At 32.9% G+C, this 20,581-nt stretch overlaps 1 protein-coding gene across 1 annotated transcript in view; it reads left to right on the forward strand.

Moving 5' to 3' along the window:
- The first annotated feature begins 481 nt into the window (after nucleotides 1-481).
- LOC130656793 (E3 ubiquitin-protein ligase MIB2-like) overlaps nucleotides 482-20,581 on the forward strand; it is a 36,367-nt gene continuing 16,267 nt past the window's right edge. The window contains exons 1-8 of the mRNA XM_057459714.1: nucleotides 482-3,297; nucleotides 5,118-5,330; nucleotides 5,416-5,584; nucleotides 6,130-6,239; nucleotides 14,132-14,190; nucleotides 14,570-14,653; nucleotides 16,597-16,663; nucleotides 17,899-18,035. Of these exons, the coding sequence (XP_057315697.1) occupies nucleotides 5,159-5,330; nucleotides 5,416-5,584; nucleotides 6,130-6,239; nucleotides 14,132-14,190; nucleotides 14,570-14,653; nucleotides 16,597-16,663; nucleotides 17,899-18,035 (798 nt within the window). The 5' untranslated portion in view covers nucleotides 482-3,297; nucleotides 5,118-5,158. The remainder of the gene's footprint in view (nucleotides 3,298-5,117; nucleotides 5,331-5,415; nucleotides 5,585-6,129; nucleotides 6,240-14,131; nucleotides 14,191-14,569; nucleotides 14,654-16,596; nucleotides 16,664-17,898; nucleotides 18,036-20,581) is intronic.

A 20,581-nucleotide genomic window follows, 5' to 3' on the forward strand; every position in this document is an offset into this window, starting at 1 on the left:
AGCAAATCGAGACTCGTCCCCATAGCTCTTTGAGATTAAAATCTTTATCGCGATTGCTATACAACTTGACATCGTGAAAGTGCAAATTCATTGCAAATGGCTGATTTCAATAAGTAGGGGCTGAAACGAAAAAAAACAAAAGCAACGCAGAAGGAGAAAAGGCTGGATAAATAAAAAGAAGGTCACATTAACAGCTATAGTTTCATCATCGATAACACTGAAATAAATTAAAGACAAACTCGATCCTAAGGCATGTAGCGTTTCTTTAATACGAGGATGATGATGAACGTGTTTCATCCTCATATCACATCAAAAACGCTACAGGCCCTGGGATCGAGGTTGAATTAAAGTGCCTCCTGCATGCTCTTGAATAAAGGTGAAATAACAAAATTAAAAAGTACTTTTTAAAGACAACTGTAGGGTATCAGATCTCGGGTTTTAGTTCTCAAGTCCCAAGGTTTCACCACAGGGTCTCGGGTTTCGGTTTGCTCATATGCCCTTGACGGCAAGCAAGTTTTCTTCGCCGCCGGCGTCGATGTTAAAAAGGCAAGAACCCCTGGGACGAGAAGGGGAATGTCTGCCTAGGAAATAGTGACTGCAATCGTGTGAGAGACAGCAGAAAAGAGAAAGTGGGAAATGCACAAACGATCAAATTTGTGTTTATCTAGCTAAAGTATTTTTCACTCAAAGAATGGAAAAATAAACGTAATAAAATAATGAAGATGATCAAGAAAGAAGTGAAAGCTCAAAATGAAAAGAAAATAGATTAGATAGCAAACAGTATTCAAAACGATAATTAATCAACAGCAATGTTCAAAGCAATAAAATATCTACGAAATCCTCACAAGAAAAATAAAAACACCATCATCCACAATGCTGAAAATCAGAAAGTAATTAACAAAAATGATCAATATAACATAGTAAAAGAACACTTTACACAACACTTTTGGAATGACCAACATGAAATGGTAAATCAATTTGAAGGACCACCTAGACCTCTTAATAAGCCAATAAGTAAAGAAGAAGTAGAAAAGGCATTAAATAGGATGAAAAATAATAAGCCACCTGGAGAAGACCATATACCTGCAGAATTGGTAAAACACAGCTCTGAAGCAGTAAAACAAAAAATTAGCGAATATCAATATAGGAAAATCAAATCTGATACCAATACAGAAACAAGGTAAAGAAAAAGGCCCAGTGAAAAATTTAAGACCGATAAACTTGTTGAATACCATCCCTTACAACCCTCAACAGAATCCAGCCCAAAGTTGATCAATACCTTTCACAATCACAGTCACTATTATGTCTCAACATGAGACATAATATGGACCCACAGATTTCTAACAGCAAAAGCACAGCTCTACTAATATCTTGAAATACATATAATTGCAATAGACATGTCCTCAGCCTTTGGTACCATCAACAGAAATAAACTAATGAAAGAATTGAAAACCTTTCTTGATGAAGATTAATGTAGAATGAGCCGACTAATACTCAGTAATACAAGCATCAATGTACTGTTTGCAGATAGTCATCCAGAAGACACCAGCACAAACGTAGGATCACCACAAGGAGATGCAATTAGTGGAACATTTTTTAATATAGCGTAAAAAAGCCTTAGAACATTACAAGGGAATCTAAACATAAGAAGACCAACGATAGAACATTCATACACAAAGATTACAAGCCTAACAAGAGAATTAATATATGCAGATGACACTGATTTCCCAACAGAAGATAAAGCAGAAAAGGATTACCTCAAAAGCATTGTTAAAGACACTTGCAAAGCATAATCTAAAAGTAAATGAAGATAAAACGGAGTAAACTGAGATAAAGAGAAATAAAGATAAAATTGATGAAACCTGGAGAACAGTGAAGAAACTGGGAAGTCTACTTGCATGCTATGAAGACATAAGTGAAGAATACAACTGTCATATGCAGCATTCAATTCAATAAAACAAGTATGATTAAAACAGAACATACACTAGGAGAAGAAATTAACAATCTATAAATCAACAGTAAAACCAGTATTAACCTACAATTTCGGAACATGGGGACTGACAAAGAAAGACCAAAATGAAATTGATGTAGTACATAGAAGACAACTTAGAAATATTATAAAAGATAAAAAGATCAAGAATCAAAAATTATACGTAAAATGCAAGGAGGAACCCATAAGTAAAACTAGGAAACATGCCAAATGGAGATTACTTGGACATATCCTTAGACTACCAGAGACTACACTTGCACACCAATCTATGAAATACTACTTCGAAATTCCCAAAGATGCAAAGAAATTTTCAGAAAACAAACAAATTACTTTACCAACTTCTATAGACCAAAAATCAAAACAACTCTCAAAAATAACTCCCTGTTAAGCAATTTACAACAACTGATGACCTTCGCACACTAAACAGATTGCACAAGATAGAAAACGATGGAGTGATTTATCTAAAGTCATTTGCCTCGCCTAAGATAAATAAAACACTGTTTCTACAAATCGAAAAGGCATAGAAGAAGAAGAAAGTATTTTTCAAATCAGGGGAAATTGGCGAAGCTAGCTACCTACTCACCTCTCACCTCCCCTTGCCTGCTTTGCACTCACTGTTATCTAGACAGCCATATTTTACATGGCTCCTCTTTCTTCATTTAGGCATAACAGAACCCTCAAGATCCTTCACCTGTTTTTAGTCATCAAAAATTAGGTTTTGTCTCTGTTAATGGAAAATTGGTCATTAGGGGTAAAGGCAATTAAAGCATCAGCTTGCCATTGAAATAAAAAAACAGACTAAATTTATTACAATTTAATTGTAGCTGGACAAAAGAAGAGAAACAAAATTAACCTATAAATACTAACAGATGTAATAGCAGAATAAGGTTTACAACACTTTTGCATATAACAAAACAGTCTGCATAAAAAACATAATTTCTTGAGCGGAACTTCATTCTAAAGTACAAAGTGGAAATAAAGCATGCCCTTAACATGGATATAGCTAGCTAACAGCCAATTTGCTGAAGAGGGTGTCGATAAGCCGCAAACGCCCGCATATGTAAGGGCGAGTTCGGACGACTTTTCGAATTAAATTGGCAGTTGTTGTCTGAAACCGCCTGCACTTTCACGAACTCGCCCAGAACATTCCCAAAATGTAGTTCCTTGTGTAACATACCAAGCGGACAATAGTTGGAAGAAGGAGCTTGAAGATAAAGGAGTTAATAAAGTTTATATATAAGTTATTTATCAAGTAAATCTTTATAAACTATCAAAAACAGTTCTTTTAAGAACTTCGCTACCACATAGTAAGTATATTTCAATTTTTATAGTTTTTTGAATCATTAGTGTCTGTTTTTCGTTTCTTTTTCAGGCATTGTTCGGGTCTATGCTGGTTTATTCGGGCAAATACCTGATTTGTTTCAACTTTTTACAGCGTATGTGGCTTATCGGCACACTCGTATTTGCTGTTATCAGTAAAAATAAAACCCGATTTTTGATGGCCCCTAAGCAATAAAAAAAATTTATTTAAACTTAATGACCAAGCATAAATAGTAAATTTCTATACTTTATTTTTTTATTGAAATATGCCAACAACGCTAGTTTTGCTGCCCTTTGATAGTCATACAAGTGAAATCTTATTTCTAAAAAGGTAACTTTGTTCAGATTATATTAAATGTGTTTTAATCATGCTTTTTTTACCATAAGTATAGAATAGTAACAAAAAATTAAATTTACATTATTTTTAAGTCTTTTTAGACTTTGAAGACTCATACTAAGTTGCTCAGCATATCTTATGTTACAGCTAAAATCCAGATTTTGGGCTTCAATGTTTTTTTAGTAAAGAAGACGTTCTATTCTTTTGAAAGGCTGTTTTACAGGTTGCTTGTTAAATTATCCCATATTGTTAAAAAACAGATCTCCATGAACATTTGAAATGAATTTTTTCATAAGCATTTACTTTTTGCCTGGTCTATTTATGCTTTCATGTTATGACTCGCATACAACAGTTCTAGGCAATTAACTCCATGTGTCAACAAAATATGTTTGAAGTTTCTTTATGTAGACAAAAGGCCATTATAAGCAACATTACAAAACTTGCATGAATATGAAGGTTATTCATTCAATTCAATTTATTTGCCATAGGAAAAGTGGGTAAATACAATATAACAAGTTACATTTATAATTCGATGGCTGAAAACCAACACAATAGCGAGGCTAATAATAACATGAAGGCCACATGGCAAGACTTAAAAGGGCAGTGTACAGTAAAGGCTAACTGTCACGAAACACAAAAATATGATTAAGAGGGAGAGTATTATTTTTCTGATACAAACCAAAGGGCAAAAATAATGAGAAAAAAAAAAGCAGTATAAAAAAAGTATAAGCAGTACTTATAGCAGGTGAAAATTCCTGAATGTGAAATAATTATAGGTACTGCTCCTTGAGACTCATGTGAAAAGACTAACTTTATTGTGTAATAGCAGGGCTTAAAATCTGACTTGGGCAAGTCTTTCTTGACTAATCATATCAGGTGTGGGCTAGTCCATAGAGACCTAAATTTTTGCATAGTTGAATGTTAGACACTTGAAGTAACTTCATGCATGTAAGCATGTTATTTACCTACTGTATATTAAAGAATTATGTCTGGGATTAAAATTTAATTATGTTTTTTCATAAAAATATTATTGTACTTAAACTCACTTTACATGCTTTTCAATGCAAAAAAAACTATTGCTTTTACAAAAATGGTTTTTAATAAAAACACTCCCAGTCTTATCAATAAGAATAAGGTTCACGGCATGAAATCACTTACAGCATTTTAACATTTTGAAATACAACCCTTTTTATTATTAAGATTTGATCTACAAATTTTGATCTACAAATCCACACTTTGAATCCACAGGGTTGAAGCAAGGTTTGCCACACAAAGGCCTTGTTTTGGTTTTCCAGCTGTGTGATACTGTATAGAACTGCTTTAGCTAATTTGACTTCAACACTAAAGGCTGTTACTAACATTGTGATAGATAAAATTATTGTAAACCATTTAGCAGTAAGTGAAAAACAGCAATGCTGATGTTTTGTTGGACATGCATTTTCAAGTATATATATTTTAAAATTTTCCTAGAACATACATCCTGCAATATATTATACTGTACATAATGCACAATGGATTTAAAAGGTGCATGCATCATTGGAGGGCGTAATCATAAGGGTGGCATTGATGGCTTGGGTATTGTTGCTGATAATACTGAAAAAAATGTTGAAGTTGTTTGGAACAATGGGAATGAGGATATTTGCCCTGGCAATGATCTGCTTGTATATGATCTTGGTCCCACTGGTATGTAGAATTTTTTTATTTTTTCATTTAGTGCTTTATGCAGACACAAACATACACGTGTCTGATACCATTTAATTTCTTTCAGGAATAACACATCCAGGAATAAAATGTGATGAATGTGCATCAGCACCTGTTGTTGGTATAAGATGGAATTGTGCAACTTGTAATGATTATGATTTATGTAACACATGTTACCATGGAAACATGCATGATTTAGATCATGCTTTTTATCGAATTTCTTTGCCAAATACTCCGTAAGTAGTTATTATTACAGTTTTGTTTGTTGTTATATCATTCTGTGTAACCCTGTTCCTTGATGTTTGTCCCACAAGTAATTGCAAAAATTAATTGAAGACTGGTATAGATCATATTTCATAAAATTCTATGTTGTGTGGTGCAACTTCTGTGACAATACTTTCTGATAAATGTAAAAATTACAAGTGGTCTAAAATGCCAGAAAAAGGACGCATATAGTTTGTATAAACTTTCCTGATCAGATAACTCACACTAATTAATTTACATGTTTGATTCAGTATTGATGGTGATAAATTTTCCCTTGTTGGCATACAAATATAGAAAAATAAAAAATTTAAGTCCGCTTATATAAAGAAATAAACCTCAGGCTGAAGTTCTTATAAAAAGTATTGTAGTTAACTAGGCTAATTAAGAAGAAAAAAGGCAAAGTAATCCTGAAAGAAACCTACACATAAAGAAATATATTTTTTCTTCATGCCATGTAAGTTTATTGGATGTTTGTACCACACATGTAACTTTAAAACCTATTTTCTTTTTATGGCAGTGCTAGGAACGTTGGAAAAAGGAAACTTCAAGAAAGAAGTAAGATCCATGGATTTTTTCCTGGTGCAAAGGTGAAACGAGGAAGAGATTGGGATTGGGGAAACCAGGATGGTATGTAATGCTTCCTTTGTTCTCTTTGCAAATAAAAGAGATTTCAATTTTACATTTTAGGCTTTTTACTTTTCATTTAAATATAGCATTAGGAATTATCAATAAAAAAAGCACCAGTGTGATATAGAAATATAGAAATTATAAAACAAAATTAAAAAATAAAAAAAATCCTTTTACTTGTACACTGTACAGAGGGCATTGTTTTGGCATGAGAAACAAATGTAGTACAAGTTCCAGCAAATTTACACAGCCCGAAAATTTCAATCAGCGCATGAAAGTGTAGCCATTACTTAAACTTTGTGACTACTTTGGAACAAGTAGTCACAAACTTAATTCCAGATAGTTAAATAACAGCTAATACAGCTATACAATGCTAACTACGAATCATGAAAAGCATTACTTGAAACAATATTATTATTATCAAGGATTTTTTCTTTTAACCTGACGATTGTAAGATTGTTACTGTCAAAATCTCGATAATCATATTTTAACACCCCAGGATTAACAATCATTTTAATTTTATTGTGAAGAAATTAACTAATGAAATCCTATTCAAAGCCAACTTGTACATCCTAGCTAATGTGCTGACTCCTGTCTCAGATAAAGAATTACATACACTAGGATATCTTCAACACGACCCCTCAGTAGTTGGTAAACGTCTTTACTGATACAGAGGGGAATGCAGATCAATCAAAAAAATTTAAAAATACTAATTTAGTATTTTCAAAAATATTAAATATTAAATTCATATTTTTAAAATACGAAGTTAACTGTGAATCTAAAAATAATTTTGAACGTTATGTTTTTATTCAAACTACAGTGATTTTTTTAAGCTTTTTAATATACTTTAATATACTTTGATGTTAAAACGCAATGCATATGTTTAATGTTTACAGGAAGGTGTTGTAGTTTCTTGGAGCAAAGCTTAATGACTTCTGTGTTTTTACCACTAGTTTACAACCAAATACAGCGATTTCTATGTTTTTACCTTTATAAGGGTCGTTTTTTGGCAATTTTAGAACAAAATATGGCAATTTTAAGCTTTGAAAGGGCGTAAGAAGAAGCACCATAAATGTAAATGTGAAAAAAGACAGACAAAGTCCTATTAAACCTTTTTTTAGAGCTGTCAGTCGTTTCCATATAATTTAAATACTGTATTTTCCGGTATATAACCCGCACATCGTATAACCCGCAGGTCAGCTTTTTTAGGGAGTTATAAACTAGATACTATCAGATAACCCGCACCTTCGTATAACCCGCATAAAATTTCAATCAATGTGTTTTACTTACCAGCACCTTTGCATAAGCCGCATCGTTTTAAGAAAAAAATTTAGCGTATTTTTACTTACCCTAATCACTTTATAAACATGTGTGTGTGTTCTGTTTTTTTTCATGCTGGAGACAAGTGGGGGACGTTTAAACTCGTGAACCCCAAACACAAGAACCGAGTGTCTGAACTAGCGACTCTCTCAGTCTTAAATTCCTTGTCTTCGATTGCCGAAATAATAATGAATTAAAATTAATTTGACAAGTCCATCTTCTGCTAATGCTGACAGTGCTAAATCAGACATTGCTGTTTTCTTTTTATTTGTAGACATTAGTTTCAGCCAATAATAACTCTTGCTCCCTGCAATTAAACAAACAAAACAAAAACATTCTATCAGGTTATAAACCTAAAGTAAAATCTCTGTTTTTTTATGTATTTTAAGTTTTTTTGGCATAAAAATAAAAAACATACAACTGTTACAGACAATCCGTGATAATTATTATCACGGATTGTCTGTAACAGTGATGTACGGAACTTTCTTTTCTAATGTTTATAGAATTTTGTTATCTATTAATTGTCTTGGTTACTCAGTAAAAACACACTTATTAATCGAGAATATTGTATTATGGCACATTTTTGGTATACTACATCATACGCATGGAACGCAATTTGTAAATTTGGGGAATGGATTGGGATGCCGGGTAAGAAAATAATTAAATAACGCATGCTGCTAGTAATCATAACAAGGTAATCACACCAAAATGCTTGCCCAAGGCAAAGAGGGTAATTTCCTAAGAGTATGCACGTTTTGGTTGCCCCTCACAAGTTTATGCCCCCATGGATCATAATATTGTGAACGGTTTCCAAGGCATGACCCAGATCTCTTCATGCATGAATTACATACTCATATCCTCTATTCACGAGGTACATTTCACAACTAATTATACATTTACCTATAACTTGTAATTAATGATTAATTATTTAGTGTATTAATTATATACTTATTTAATAATTTATTCTCATGCATGAAGGATATTGTTTCTCTTCCACTTCAATCATGAAGGTACACTGCACTTCACTATAAACCGATAATCACATATGGTGTCTTCTGCACCCAATAAACATGTGTTATCAATAATCATGAGCTAAAGGTGGAATGCACAAGCTGGTCCAGTATTGGCCCAGCGTGTGTTACCACATAATAATAAAACCAGGATTCAAAGGGTGTGCCTCACCATAATGATAATAAGTGATAATAATATCAAGTAATAATAAGTTACACAAGCCTCACACAGGCATCCGTCCAAATGTTATATGGCTGACGTAGGAAGCCCGACATCCCCATCAGTAAAAGCGCAAGTGGAAATTGGATGAACCGTTGCTCCCACCGCTGGACAAAAACCTTCACAACTCTCGTAGCCAAATGGTTGTATAAGGAAACCGTGCGGCTAGAGCAACAGTGCAGCCACAGTGATCAGTGATCACATGACCACCCATCGACGACTGGGTGATGTGAGCCAATCCAAAAGCTTGATCGTATGCTGGCAGTGCTGGACCAGTGCGTGAAAAGAAGTGCCAGTGGTCAGAGGCAAGCTTATTCGGCAAGTGTCATCCGGTTTGGCAGCACATAAAAGAAAATAAACATAGTTAGTTCAAGTAAAATTGGAGACATTGCCACAGATGATAATGGGTGAGGGGGTGGGAGCTTCAAATCTGAGGAGCTTTAATCTCCAACAACCTCAGTTCTTTATGGCTAAAATTGGACTGATCCATGTGTTATGTATTTATTGACTTGTATTATTAAGCGAGGCAAAACAGATGCATGTTGACCTGGGGCAACTGAGACAATGCTCTAAGCAGATATAATCCAACATGGCTACCTATTAACTGAATTAGAAGTGCCTTATTCTTAACCTTATTTGAGGTACAGTACTAGGTCAGAGCCAGAGTGGTATCTATCATTATACAGGACAGCTAGAAGGTATACTGAAGTCACCACAATTAACATGAGCTAAATATTCATTTAGCTCCATTTTATATCTCAACAATCACAGTGTGCATGATATAATGAATGGCGGCAATAAGGAGGAGATATTTTTAGTGGAAACCTGTTGCTTGAATGTAGCGAAGATAAAAAGAAAATTATTATCTATACTTTAATTTTAACATTTTTCAATATTTTTAAAGGAATTAATAATAAGTCCTGGGCACTAGGTTGTGAAATACCTGTCAATTAAACCTAAAACTGATACCTGCTATCTATATACGTCTGTCCGTCCGTCCGTCTGTCTGTCATGCAAAATGGTAGCTTAGCTGCGCAGGGAGCGAGATGCACGCAATGCGGTATAAAAAAGTCAAATGTACGCATGGATTTTTCCATGGGCTAACAACTATATTGCTCTATTACCAGAAGCAAATCATTTCAATGTGCTCAATGTGATTGCAAAGATATAAATAGATTAGAATTACATTCAACACAAAAGAAAAATGATCTCCAAAATTGTGTTTCAGAGAGAGCTGGTAATATTAGCACTGGCAAGCAACAGAAAGTTAAAGCAATTTCACTGTGTCAAAAAAATAAAATCATGTAGTTGAAGTAAGATTACGTAGATATAGGATCCACGTGCAGTTTTATTAATGTACACATTTTATCCGGTTGGTACTATTTTCTTCATTGAATGTACAGTACAGTCTGAATGTAATCTACCGCGGACGCGAAACTTGCATGAATAGTTACATAGAACAATAACATTGCGATAGCTTTTGTTTTTTTAAGAAAATAATTGCCTCGCTGATAAACAATGACCACACACGATCGATTGTTTAATCACAATAGGTTGCAAGATCAATTTGAGCAATCTATTTTGTGCGAACTATTTTGAAAATTTTAATTGCGGTAATTAAATATAAAAGTTTAGATCGCATTTTAAAAGTTTATAAACGAAAAGCGGCGATAGAAAAGATTTTTAGATCGCATTTTAAAAGTTTAAAAACGAAAAGTGGGGATAAAAATGTCTTTTTAAATCGCATTTTAAAAGTTTATAAACAAAAAGAGGCAATAGAAAAGATTTTTTAGATAGCATTTTAAAAGTTTAAAAACGAAAAGCGGCGATAGAAATGTTTTTTAAGATCACATTTTAAAAGTTTAAGAACGAAAAACGGTGATAAAAATGTTTTTTAAGATGGCATTTTAAAAGTTTTAGAACGAAAAGCGGTGATAGAAATATTTTTTAAGATAACATTTTAAAAGTTTAAAAACGAGAAGCTGCGATAGAAATGTTTTTTTAAATCGCATTTTAGTTTAAAAACGAGAAGCGGCGATAGGAATGTTTTTTTAAATCGCATTTTAAAAGTTTAAAAACTAAAAGCGGCAATAGAAATGTTTTTTAAGATCCCATTTTAAAAGTTAAAAAACAAAAAGCGGCGATAGAAATGCTTTTATTTGTTTCAATAAAAAAGTATGCAGAAGGATTTATTTTACGCTGTTTGTTAAGATGGAAATGTTTGCAGTTTTACTGGAAGTCAGACAATTTGCAATTTGTTTCTTGCTATCAATCCACTTTACATCTGTTATTTCTCCTCTGTCAATCATTTCTTTAAGTATAGACAAATCTATCCGTAGTCGCTTATCCACAACAGATTTGATAGATTGAACTGCTTCAAATAGTTGTCGACTGTCTGTGTAACATATAATGGAATTTAAAACATCACGACCACATACTTCAGTCAGTAAATTTGATAACCAGAATGCTGCTTCTGCAGCTTTAACTTGAATCAGAGTTTCTGCAGCCATTGTACTCTTTACTACTCTTTGCGGGCGCTTTGACTGCCACATAATGGGTGATAGATTTCCACAGTCGTCTTTCAGAAATATTATATATCCGCCTTGAGATCCTCCGTTTCTAAGGTTTGCAAAGGATGCATCATTATAGACTTCAAGACTTTTACCAGAACTTTGTTGCCTTTCAAAAAATCATTTATTGTGGCTTCCTTTACTGATGCTCCTAATTCACAGACTTCAAACATGGTCTGGTGTGTCCACTTAGCCAGCACAGCCGTCCTATTAAAGCTCTGAATTCCCTGATCTCATTTTCATTCAGTGGATAATTCTTCTTCCCCTTTCTTTCTTTTTCTATTTTAATAGGTTCAATTTCCTCAACATATGCATTTTGGTTGATTTGAATGGTAAAATCACTGTGCTGGTTCAAGCTTAATCCAAGATAACGAAATACTGTTGAACATTGAGATCCAACAAGAAACACTCTCCGTAAAGGTTCTATAACATATTCGATGAAATCCTCATTCCCGCCCCAACAAAAATCATCAACATGTGTAGCCATTACTCCTGATAATTGTTGACCATGATGCTAGTAAAATATTGCAGGATCACTGAGACATTAAGATTTATGAGCTCTTCTTTTACACGCAAATACCAACAGCGAGAAGCATCCACCAAGCCATAAATGCATTTTTTAAGCTTCCACAAAGAATTTCCATTATCAGCTTTCAAGTAAACAGTTCTTTCAATTTCCTTTCCTTGTAAAAATGCAGATTTGATGTCAATAGATTTGCATCCCCAATTTTTGTAAGCAATGAGGGTGTGTATCAAACGCAAACTTTCCTTTAAGCAAGTTGAGGAGTCTTTTAAAATGTCATTTTCTATCTCCTCGAAGTCCCGTGCAACTAATCTGGCTTTCATCTTATTCTTCCCATTCAGTATTTTCTCAGTCACGACCCATCTCACAGCAAATGCCTTTTGTCCATGGTTTTCAACATTTTCATAAACCTTGTTCTTTTTCCATTTTTCTAATTCATCAATTTTAGCATCCAAGACGTCTGAATCTGCAAATTTTACTTGCAAAAGAAGTACCTCTTCTGTGTTTACTGGCTGACAACTTTCAATTTCCACCTAATCAACACATGAAATGAATTACTATCTACATCTCGTATATTCAAATAGGTTTTATATTTTCCAGTTGCTTTACCACCTCTTGATATAATTTCCACATCTTTAACTATATCACAGTCCTTGAACTTACACTTTGCAAATGACTTATAGCTTTGGGTTTTAAGGAAAGTCGACTTATGCTACTGGTTAGATTATTTATATCATTAATTTTATCTGATGCAACTTGTCTATCCTTTCTAATGGCATCCCTTCTTTCTGGTTCATCACTTTGGAAGTTCTGCAAATCAATATCAGAATTTTCAGCACTGTCATCACTATCTCCATCACCTACTACTTCTTCATTCACATGATTATCGGTGTTGGTTAAAAATATTATTGGTTTATTTCTGCAACTTTCTATGGGAGTAGCATCAATCAAACCTGGACATACGAACTGCCATGTTTTATTAAAACCTGTTTGCCATCCTGTCCTATGACACTTTCCAAGCATTGCTTGCGTTTCTTTTATAAAATAACTTGTCCCCAGTTTCAAATATATCATCACCTGACGTTCTTGTTTGATGCCTTAATGCTCTTCTAACCTTTTCCGCTGATTCACTTTGTATGAACACCTTTCATGCAGCATTCATAGCATTTAGATTTGTTGCAACAATCTCACTGGAAGTCTTTCCTTCTAAAGCTGGTAACTTCGCATTATTGGAGTTTGGAAGATTTTGGTTGAATCCAAAAACAAGTTTGTTCAGACTGTAGACATTGACATTTTTCAGGGAATTTTTGGCGCTCACTAACCAGGCTACTGCCATGTCCAAATCGACTGTAACTTTATCCTCCATCATCTTGCTAACATTATAACCAAGAATAGCATTGTGTCTTTCCACCAAACCGTTGCTTCAAGGGCTTTCTGCAGCTGTTGTGCATATTTTGATGTTGGCATTTTCACACATCGATACAAAATCCTCATTTTAAAATTTTTCAAACTTATTCATATACTTCATAAGCTGAATGGTGCAGTCCTTAAGATACAAGGAGTCTAACTTCTTCACAAGTTCCTTAACACCATCATCAGAACTTAACACTTCAAGTTCCATCTCTAAAATTGCTTCTCGTGCTTGACCAGTCAAAGTCAAAAAAATAGCAGGTGCCTGCTTCTTCTTCTCCAGCGAAGTAAATAATTGCCATATCTGTACTTCTTTTTTCCAGTTCTCATAACACATATTAGTGTTATCACCAAGTGTCAGTGGGGCTTTGTAGTGTGCCATCTTTAACAGGTTAGTACACCCTCTGCTACCAGTGTTAAAAGGTGAAATATGTGACTAACCTGATAATCGTTGTAGCTCTGACCTGGGTTTAACGCAACAATCATTAAACACAACAGCATCACAACAGCAACGCAACGTTGTACCAATGTATCAGATCTGCACCAAACAGAACAAAAACTCCATCCAAAACTATTGTAATTAGTTAAACTGTCTAAACACGAACAGTAGGTTAACAATGTTTTATCATTTCATTTCTATTAATAATCTATTATCAATCAGAGATGGTAATATCATTACTCAATTGCATTTTGTTCTAATTATACTTTCGTTTTAGCCAAAGTTATTTTTGGGTGGAAAACAAGTTAATTTAAAACATTTAGTATTATAAATAAAAATGAAGGTATTTTTTGCTTATGGGATTTTTTTTTATTTGTTGCTATTCTTTTCAAATGTTCAGGTGGAGATGGCAGCACTGGTAAAGTTGTTTCTATTTATGACTGGAAAGGACCATTTAGCGTATGTCTTTCTTTACAAATGTTTTTTTGTTACTTGTTTTTATCTTCTAGCTTCAAGTAAAGTTTTACAAATACATTAAGGAAAAGCATAAAAAAATATTTTAAAGTATTTCCAATACTTAAGATAAATAAATCATTTATATATTTTCTAAATTTTAATCGTTCAACAAAGTGTTGCTACGGCTTAAGGAAAGCATGAAAAATTTTGAGGAATTTATTCGCTCTGCACCTAAACAATCTTAATTTTAGTTTAAGATTGAATATACTCTTATCAGTATTGTGTTACCCAAAAAAGTAACTGTTAATTATTCACTATTTTATTTGTTGCATTTATATATTTACAAAGTTACAAAGAGAATGCGTTAAATTATCTTATTTAGAAAAAGAGTTTAAGAAGTGGTGTTAGTGTACTATGGAACAAACAAAAAAATGAGAATAACTACAGAACTGGATTTCAAGGCAAGGTAAAGTTACTACATATGAAATTCTAATTTTATTTTAAATGATGTTTCATTTGTGTGTATGCATTTGTAGAGTGTAAGTTATTTTCTCGCTTTTTAAAAAAAATACTATTCCCATAATTAATCAAATCTATGCTATCTCTACCATAATAGCCATTGCCTGTTTGTCCGCCAAAACCAGGTAATGCTAAACTACGTGGAAGTTTTTAAGCTGAAAATAACAAATGCAATATATTTTTATCCACTTTGCTGCAATGTGCAAATTTCCATAGATTTTCCATGGGGATGCTGACTAGTCTATATAATAATATATGTCTGTAACATTCAAAGTGGCATTCATTTTCCATATAGATTCATGTAGTTAAATAAGATTAGCGAACTATTTCATTGCAATTTTAGTTCGAGGTCTAATAACTTGGAAAAGGGTGGAAATAACTGACATCAACTTCTGTGTGAGTAACTAGAGCCACGTCATCAAACATTTTTAAACCATAAACATTTTTAAACCATAATTTATCAAAAACATATGATCCTAAACATTTTGTCTGATCAATGTTGCAAGATCTGCACAATGGAAGCATGGGGATAAAAAATTCTGGAAAATATTTTTTGTATATATTTGTTTTATTGATGAAATCATTAAAATATACTTCTGTATTTGTTTTCTTTTCTAATCAAGTAAATTATTTTTATTGAATAATCACCTTTTTGGAAATAGGAAAAATTCTAATTTCAGAAAGGCACTCATCAAATATTTTTCAACAAAAGGCAGATGCTTTATTGATCACGTGTAAATTGTTATCACAAACACTATGTTGATGATCTTCACCATAATCGTTCCACATTTCGTATGCCTTGAAATGTATTTAATTATACATAAAACATCTTAAATATTTTTAAAAGTTATGAACTTTTATTTCTAATTTTCATTACACTTTATTTTCCATTTGAAAACACTATCCTAATTTATTGTGTAGGATGTAACTAAAAATAATACAGAGACTGTGTCTGTGTGTCTGTCAGTCTGTAATAGGCAAAGTGGATGAGTTCATGTCTCAAATTTTAAATATTCTGACGTTACAGCGCAACATCAATATCGCTATTTTAACGTCAATACCCGAATTTAAATTAATGAAGCTCTTACAGTGCACTTAAAACATTGAGGCCAAATAACTTGGAAATGAGGTAGTGACATCAGTCATTTTTCATCGCGTGGGTAACTAGAGACCACCTGGAACCAAATTAGGTAAGTTTTCCAAACCTGGGTCTTCGAAATGAATGGGTTTATGCCGTCATCAAAAAACCTTTGAACCACAATATTTCTGTAACCATGTGTCATAAGTACATGATCCTATACATTTTCTTGATCACCGTTTCAAGATCTACATGATGAAGGCAACGGGTATACAAATAAAAAACTTTTGCGTGCTTTAGCATCATCTTATACATTTTCTTCATCAGAGCTTCATTAATGGAGGCAACGTGAAAACATGGTTCTAAATTATTTTTTTTGTGGATAGGTTGCTAACGTCATCAAAGTTCAAATGACACTTCTTTTTCATTTTTATCCTGCCGCAGTGGATTTTTCCACAGGCTTTATCGGCTAGTAAAGAATAACATGATGAGGTAATCAGTTTACTAAAAAATATAATGCATTAAAGTACATTGTGGGGTACCCAGCTAAGCACCCTTTTTTTAAGAATAATCAAATAATTGCCGCATTCTGCATTTGTTGTTTAGCGTAAAAAATGATGACAAACGAAAGGTTAACTATAAATGGTCTTAATTAGTATTAAATTGATTGATAGCGTAGAATGTTTATGACATAAGATCACATTGCTCTTGGTGTTAGTTTTCATTATGATGTTTCATATAACTACTAACCATGCAGCAATGTTGTGAGTGTCACTTGTTGATGGCACAGCTCAAGAATTTTATTCTTTTAGATGGATCTAATTTGTACTACACCTGCATTTGGGGGATATTGTTACAAGAATCACCTGCCTGAACTTAGTAAATTTATTTGTTATTTTTTTCTATTCTTGGCTACTCATAGTTGTTGTTTAAGAGTTTTTACTTAATTATGTTTTTTAGAGTTATATGCCATTTCAAAAGAAGGAAAAACCTTTAATCCAAACAAACCCCAAAGTTCCTAAAGGGATGGAAGTTCATCTAATTTTTGTGTCATGACTGTCACATCCAGTGATTTTGTGGAAATCTGGCTAAAAAGTATTAACTGCCAACATTCCACTGTGAACTTGTTTTTTAAAACTTTTCAAGGGTTACATGCTTTTTTTTATAAGAAATGCAAAATTTGTGTTCAGGCTCAATGTTTCCCAATTTTTGTATTTTCTGCCTGAAGTGCTTCTTAAATGTCTCTAAAAATATTGTTCCAATTAAGTCATCTGGGAGCTCAATTCCTTTTCAGGCGGCTTTTCGAGTTAGAAAGGATCATGTTGGCAAAATCTTTGACTTGTTTGCAGATATTTAGATTGATTTTAAGCTATTTTGTTTAAAAAAATTCCTTGAAAGTTCTATGGCTCTTAACAATTTAGCCTGCTAATGTTTCTTAAATATTTCTTGCAAAATTTGAACTTCTTATATAAAAAAGCATGTATGTGTTTTCATCATCATCATTGTCATCATTCTCGGCTTAACGTATGTTTTCCATGCTAGCATGGGTTGGATGGGTATGATAATGACCCTCTTCTAATCTAATCTAGACTGTGTTAGATCTAAACTCAAATTCCTCTATATGTCCTTATTACCTCCTGCCAAGTCTGTCGTGGTTTACCTCTTGGCTTTGCCCCAGGAACTATCAAGTCTCTACACTTTCTCACCCAATTATCCTCCTCCATTTTTTCCAAGTGTCCCAACCAACTCAATCTTCTTACCAGAATAACATCTTTAATCCTACGTATACCTAGCGGATACCTCATACAATCTACTTTTTACCTCAATTGACAAGGCTCTGCTAGTTAACAAAGGAAGTAACTCTCTAAACTTTTTCCAAGCAGAACCTATCCTGCAAGTAATACTTCTTCCAACACCCCCTCACTAACCCCTTCAGTACCCAATAGGGTTTACAAATTTCTGAAAAAAATGTTTTTGCATATGAATAAGTCCTTGATGACATCATCTAAATATATTTTTGAAACTGTTAACCTATAATTTTTCTCCAAAAATGGTAATAGTTTTTTAAAGGTTATCTTGGGAAAGTACTTTTAATTGTTTTCTTTTCTGTTTAGATGCACTGTTAAAAGCTGTACCACAAAGGCGAGCAAAGAAATTTAATGTTGGTGATATGGTGACAATATATAAAAGTGTAGAATCACTTATGCAACTGCAGGATGGCCATGGAGGTTTTATCCAAGAGATGGTGAACGTATGTTTATTTTGTTGAATTTTTCTAAATAAAAATCTTATTGTCAAAAAAGGTAGATTTATGCGCAAAATTAGCAACAACAGTCCTAAAGTATGTAGTTTAGGGCATTTTTTAGGATTGGATCATTATCCATCACATTAACCCTTAAATGTAATGAAATCAGTGTTTGGAGAATTTTTTTTTCCAATGAACCAAAACGGATTTTTGAATTTTTTGATTGGATTATTACTTTTTTTTGTTTTAAATCCAAGTAGTTTCATTTAAGTTTTGCTTGTTATAATATTAAATTATAAAATTAGGAATGCCTATCTCAGGCGATCTATACATTTAAAGGATCTTTATCATCATTTTATATCATCATTTTAAACAGAAATGCGCCATGTCATGCATATTGAGTTGTGGGACAATATTTATTTTCGTTTTTCGTTGGTTGGTGGTGTTTTTAGCATACTCACAATTTTGTTCAAGGGGATATTTGACCACTAACATAAAACCATCTCTTATAATAATACGGAGCTTCCGTCTGTCTGTCTGTCTGTCTGTCTGTCTGTCTGTCTGTCTGTCTGTCTGTCTGTCTGTCTGTCTGTCTGTGACTTTTGCAAAGTGGATTATATTCTTCACTATTTTCTTTGATAATTTTATGGGCAATGTAAAACATCGCCCACAAAATTATTCTGTAATTTACCAAACTTTAACGTTAAAATAATATTAACTTCAAAGGAAAGTATATTAAATTAATGAAGCCAATACAGTGCACTTAAAACTTTGAAGCCAAATAACTTGGAAACGAGGTGGTGACGTCAGTAATTTTTCACTGCGTGGGTAACTAGAGACCACCTGGGACCATTTTTGGGTAAGTTTCCCAAACCTGGACCCCAGAATCCGTTTCGGAATTGACGGGTTAATGACGTTGTCAAAATACCTTTAAACCCCAATATCTCTGCAACCGTTTGTCAAAGATACATGATCCTATACATTTTCTTGATCAGCCTTTCAAGAACTATACAATGAAGGTAACAGGTATATGAATTTCTGAAGAAAAAAAATATGCGGGCCATTGTTGACTTCAGCAAAATTTTGAAACCTTTTATCTCCTTAGCCGTTCGTCAAAAACATATGATCCTATACGTTATTTTGATCAGCAGTTCAACCTCTACATATTACAGGCAACGAATAAATTATATTTCGCCAGTTGTTTTTTTAGATTTGAACTTCTGGTGTCAGCAAAATATGTAAAAGAACCTATTTTTCCATTGTCCTTCTGCCTAAATTGATTTTTCCACAGGCCTTATTGACTAGCATTAAAAAAAATGCTTATTCTCTAAAAAAAATTAGCATTAAACACTAAGCATTAAGCAAGAACATTTTGTTTATAGGTTTATTTTTTTTCTTGGTCAGCGTTTTAAGGTCTACATAATAGAGGCAACGTGAAAACATTCTAAATTTTGTTTTGTAGATGGGTTACCAACGTCATCAAAAATCAAATGACCCTTCTTTTTTATTTTTATTCTGCATCAGTGGATTTTCCACGGGCTTTATCAACTAGTAACACATATTATATTTGACTGCATTTGACTTTTCAATCAGGGGAATTGCTGTAATGTTTTCTGCATATCTTTTTTAAAATTACAAAACAGGTTATTTCCATTTCTGAACTGTTATAATAGCATCAAGTTAATCTAAAAAGAAGTCAAACAAATGTCGAATCATTGTTCAATTTTTACTGAAGTTATAGGTATTTTATCTTTAATAAAAAGTATGTTTTATACCACCACCAAGATAGCACAGAGACTAATCAGTTTTCAGTTTTGTAAAATTTAAATGCATTTACCACCCTGTAATATTATTGACATTATTTCAGACATTAGGCTTTAACAATGCAGTGCTAGTAAAAAAAGTAAAACGTTCTAAGTAAATTGTGTAGAACACACTGTGTTTTAGAAAAATATAATTAAGAAGCTTATTTTTAAATTTTATTTTCAAAATAAAAAAAAACTTTTTGACTACTGTTCAGTAGTCATCATCAGTTATATAAAATTTTATTTGACTATGTATTAGGTTTAAAAATCTTGGTAATTGTTTTACATATTAAATATTTTGTTGATATCAAGAATTTTGAAAGATAATTATTGACCTAAAATTTGTTATTCCATGTAAAACAGTACAAAGTGAATTGAAATTTGTTACATGAAACACATATACGAAGAGTTATGGGATTTAATGAAAGAAAAAACTAAGCAAGGATGAAAAAACTACACCACAACAAAGACCATACGCCAGGGCGAAAAAAGGTATGACACAAAGGAACCCATACCCAAAAGAAAGATAAATTAACAAAAAGCATTACAACATGATGAAAACCATAAGAAATGTTGTCCTACAAATCAAAAAATGTTTCTTACCTTTTCTGCTCATCTGACTGTTCATAAAAATGTCTGTGTTGCATTTGCCTTGATGGGTGATTTTTTACTTGATTGCATTGTATAACAGTTTTCCTCATTACAAAGGTGCATTTTAAGACTTTGTGACACACAAACTTAAAAACC

This window comes from Hydractinia symbiolongicarpus, chromosome 9, assembly GCF_029227915.1.
Source record: "Hydractinia symbiolongicarpus strain clone_291-10 chromosome 9, HSymV2.1, whole genome shotgun sequence".
NCBI classification, from domain to species: Eukaryota; Metazoa; Cnidaria; class Hydrozoa; order Anthoathecata; family Hydractiniidae; genus Hydractinia; species Hydractinia symbiolongicarpus.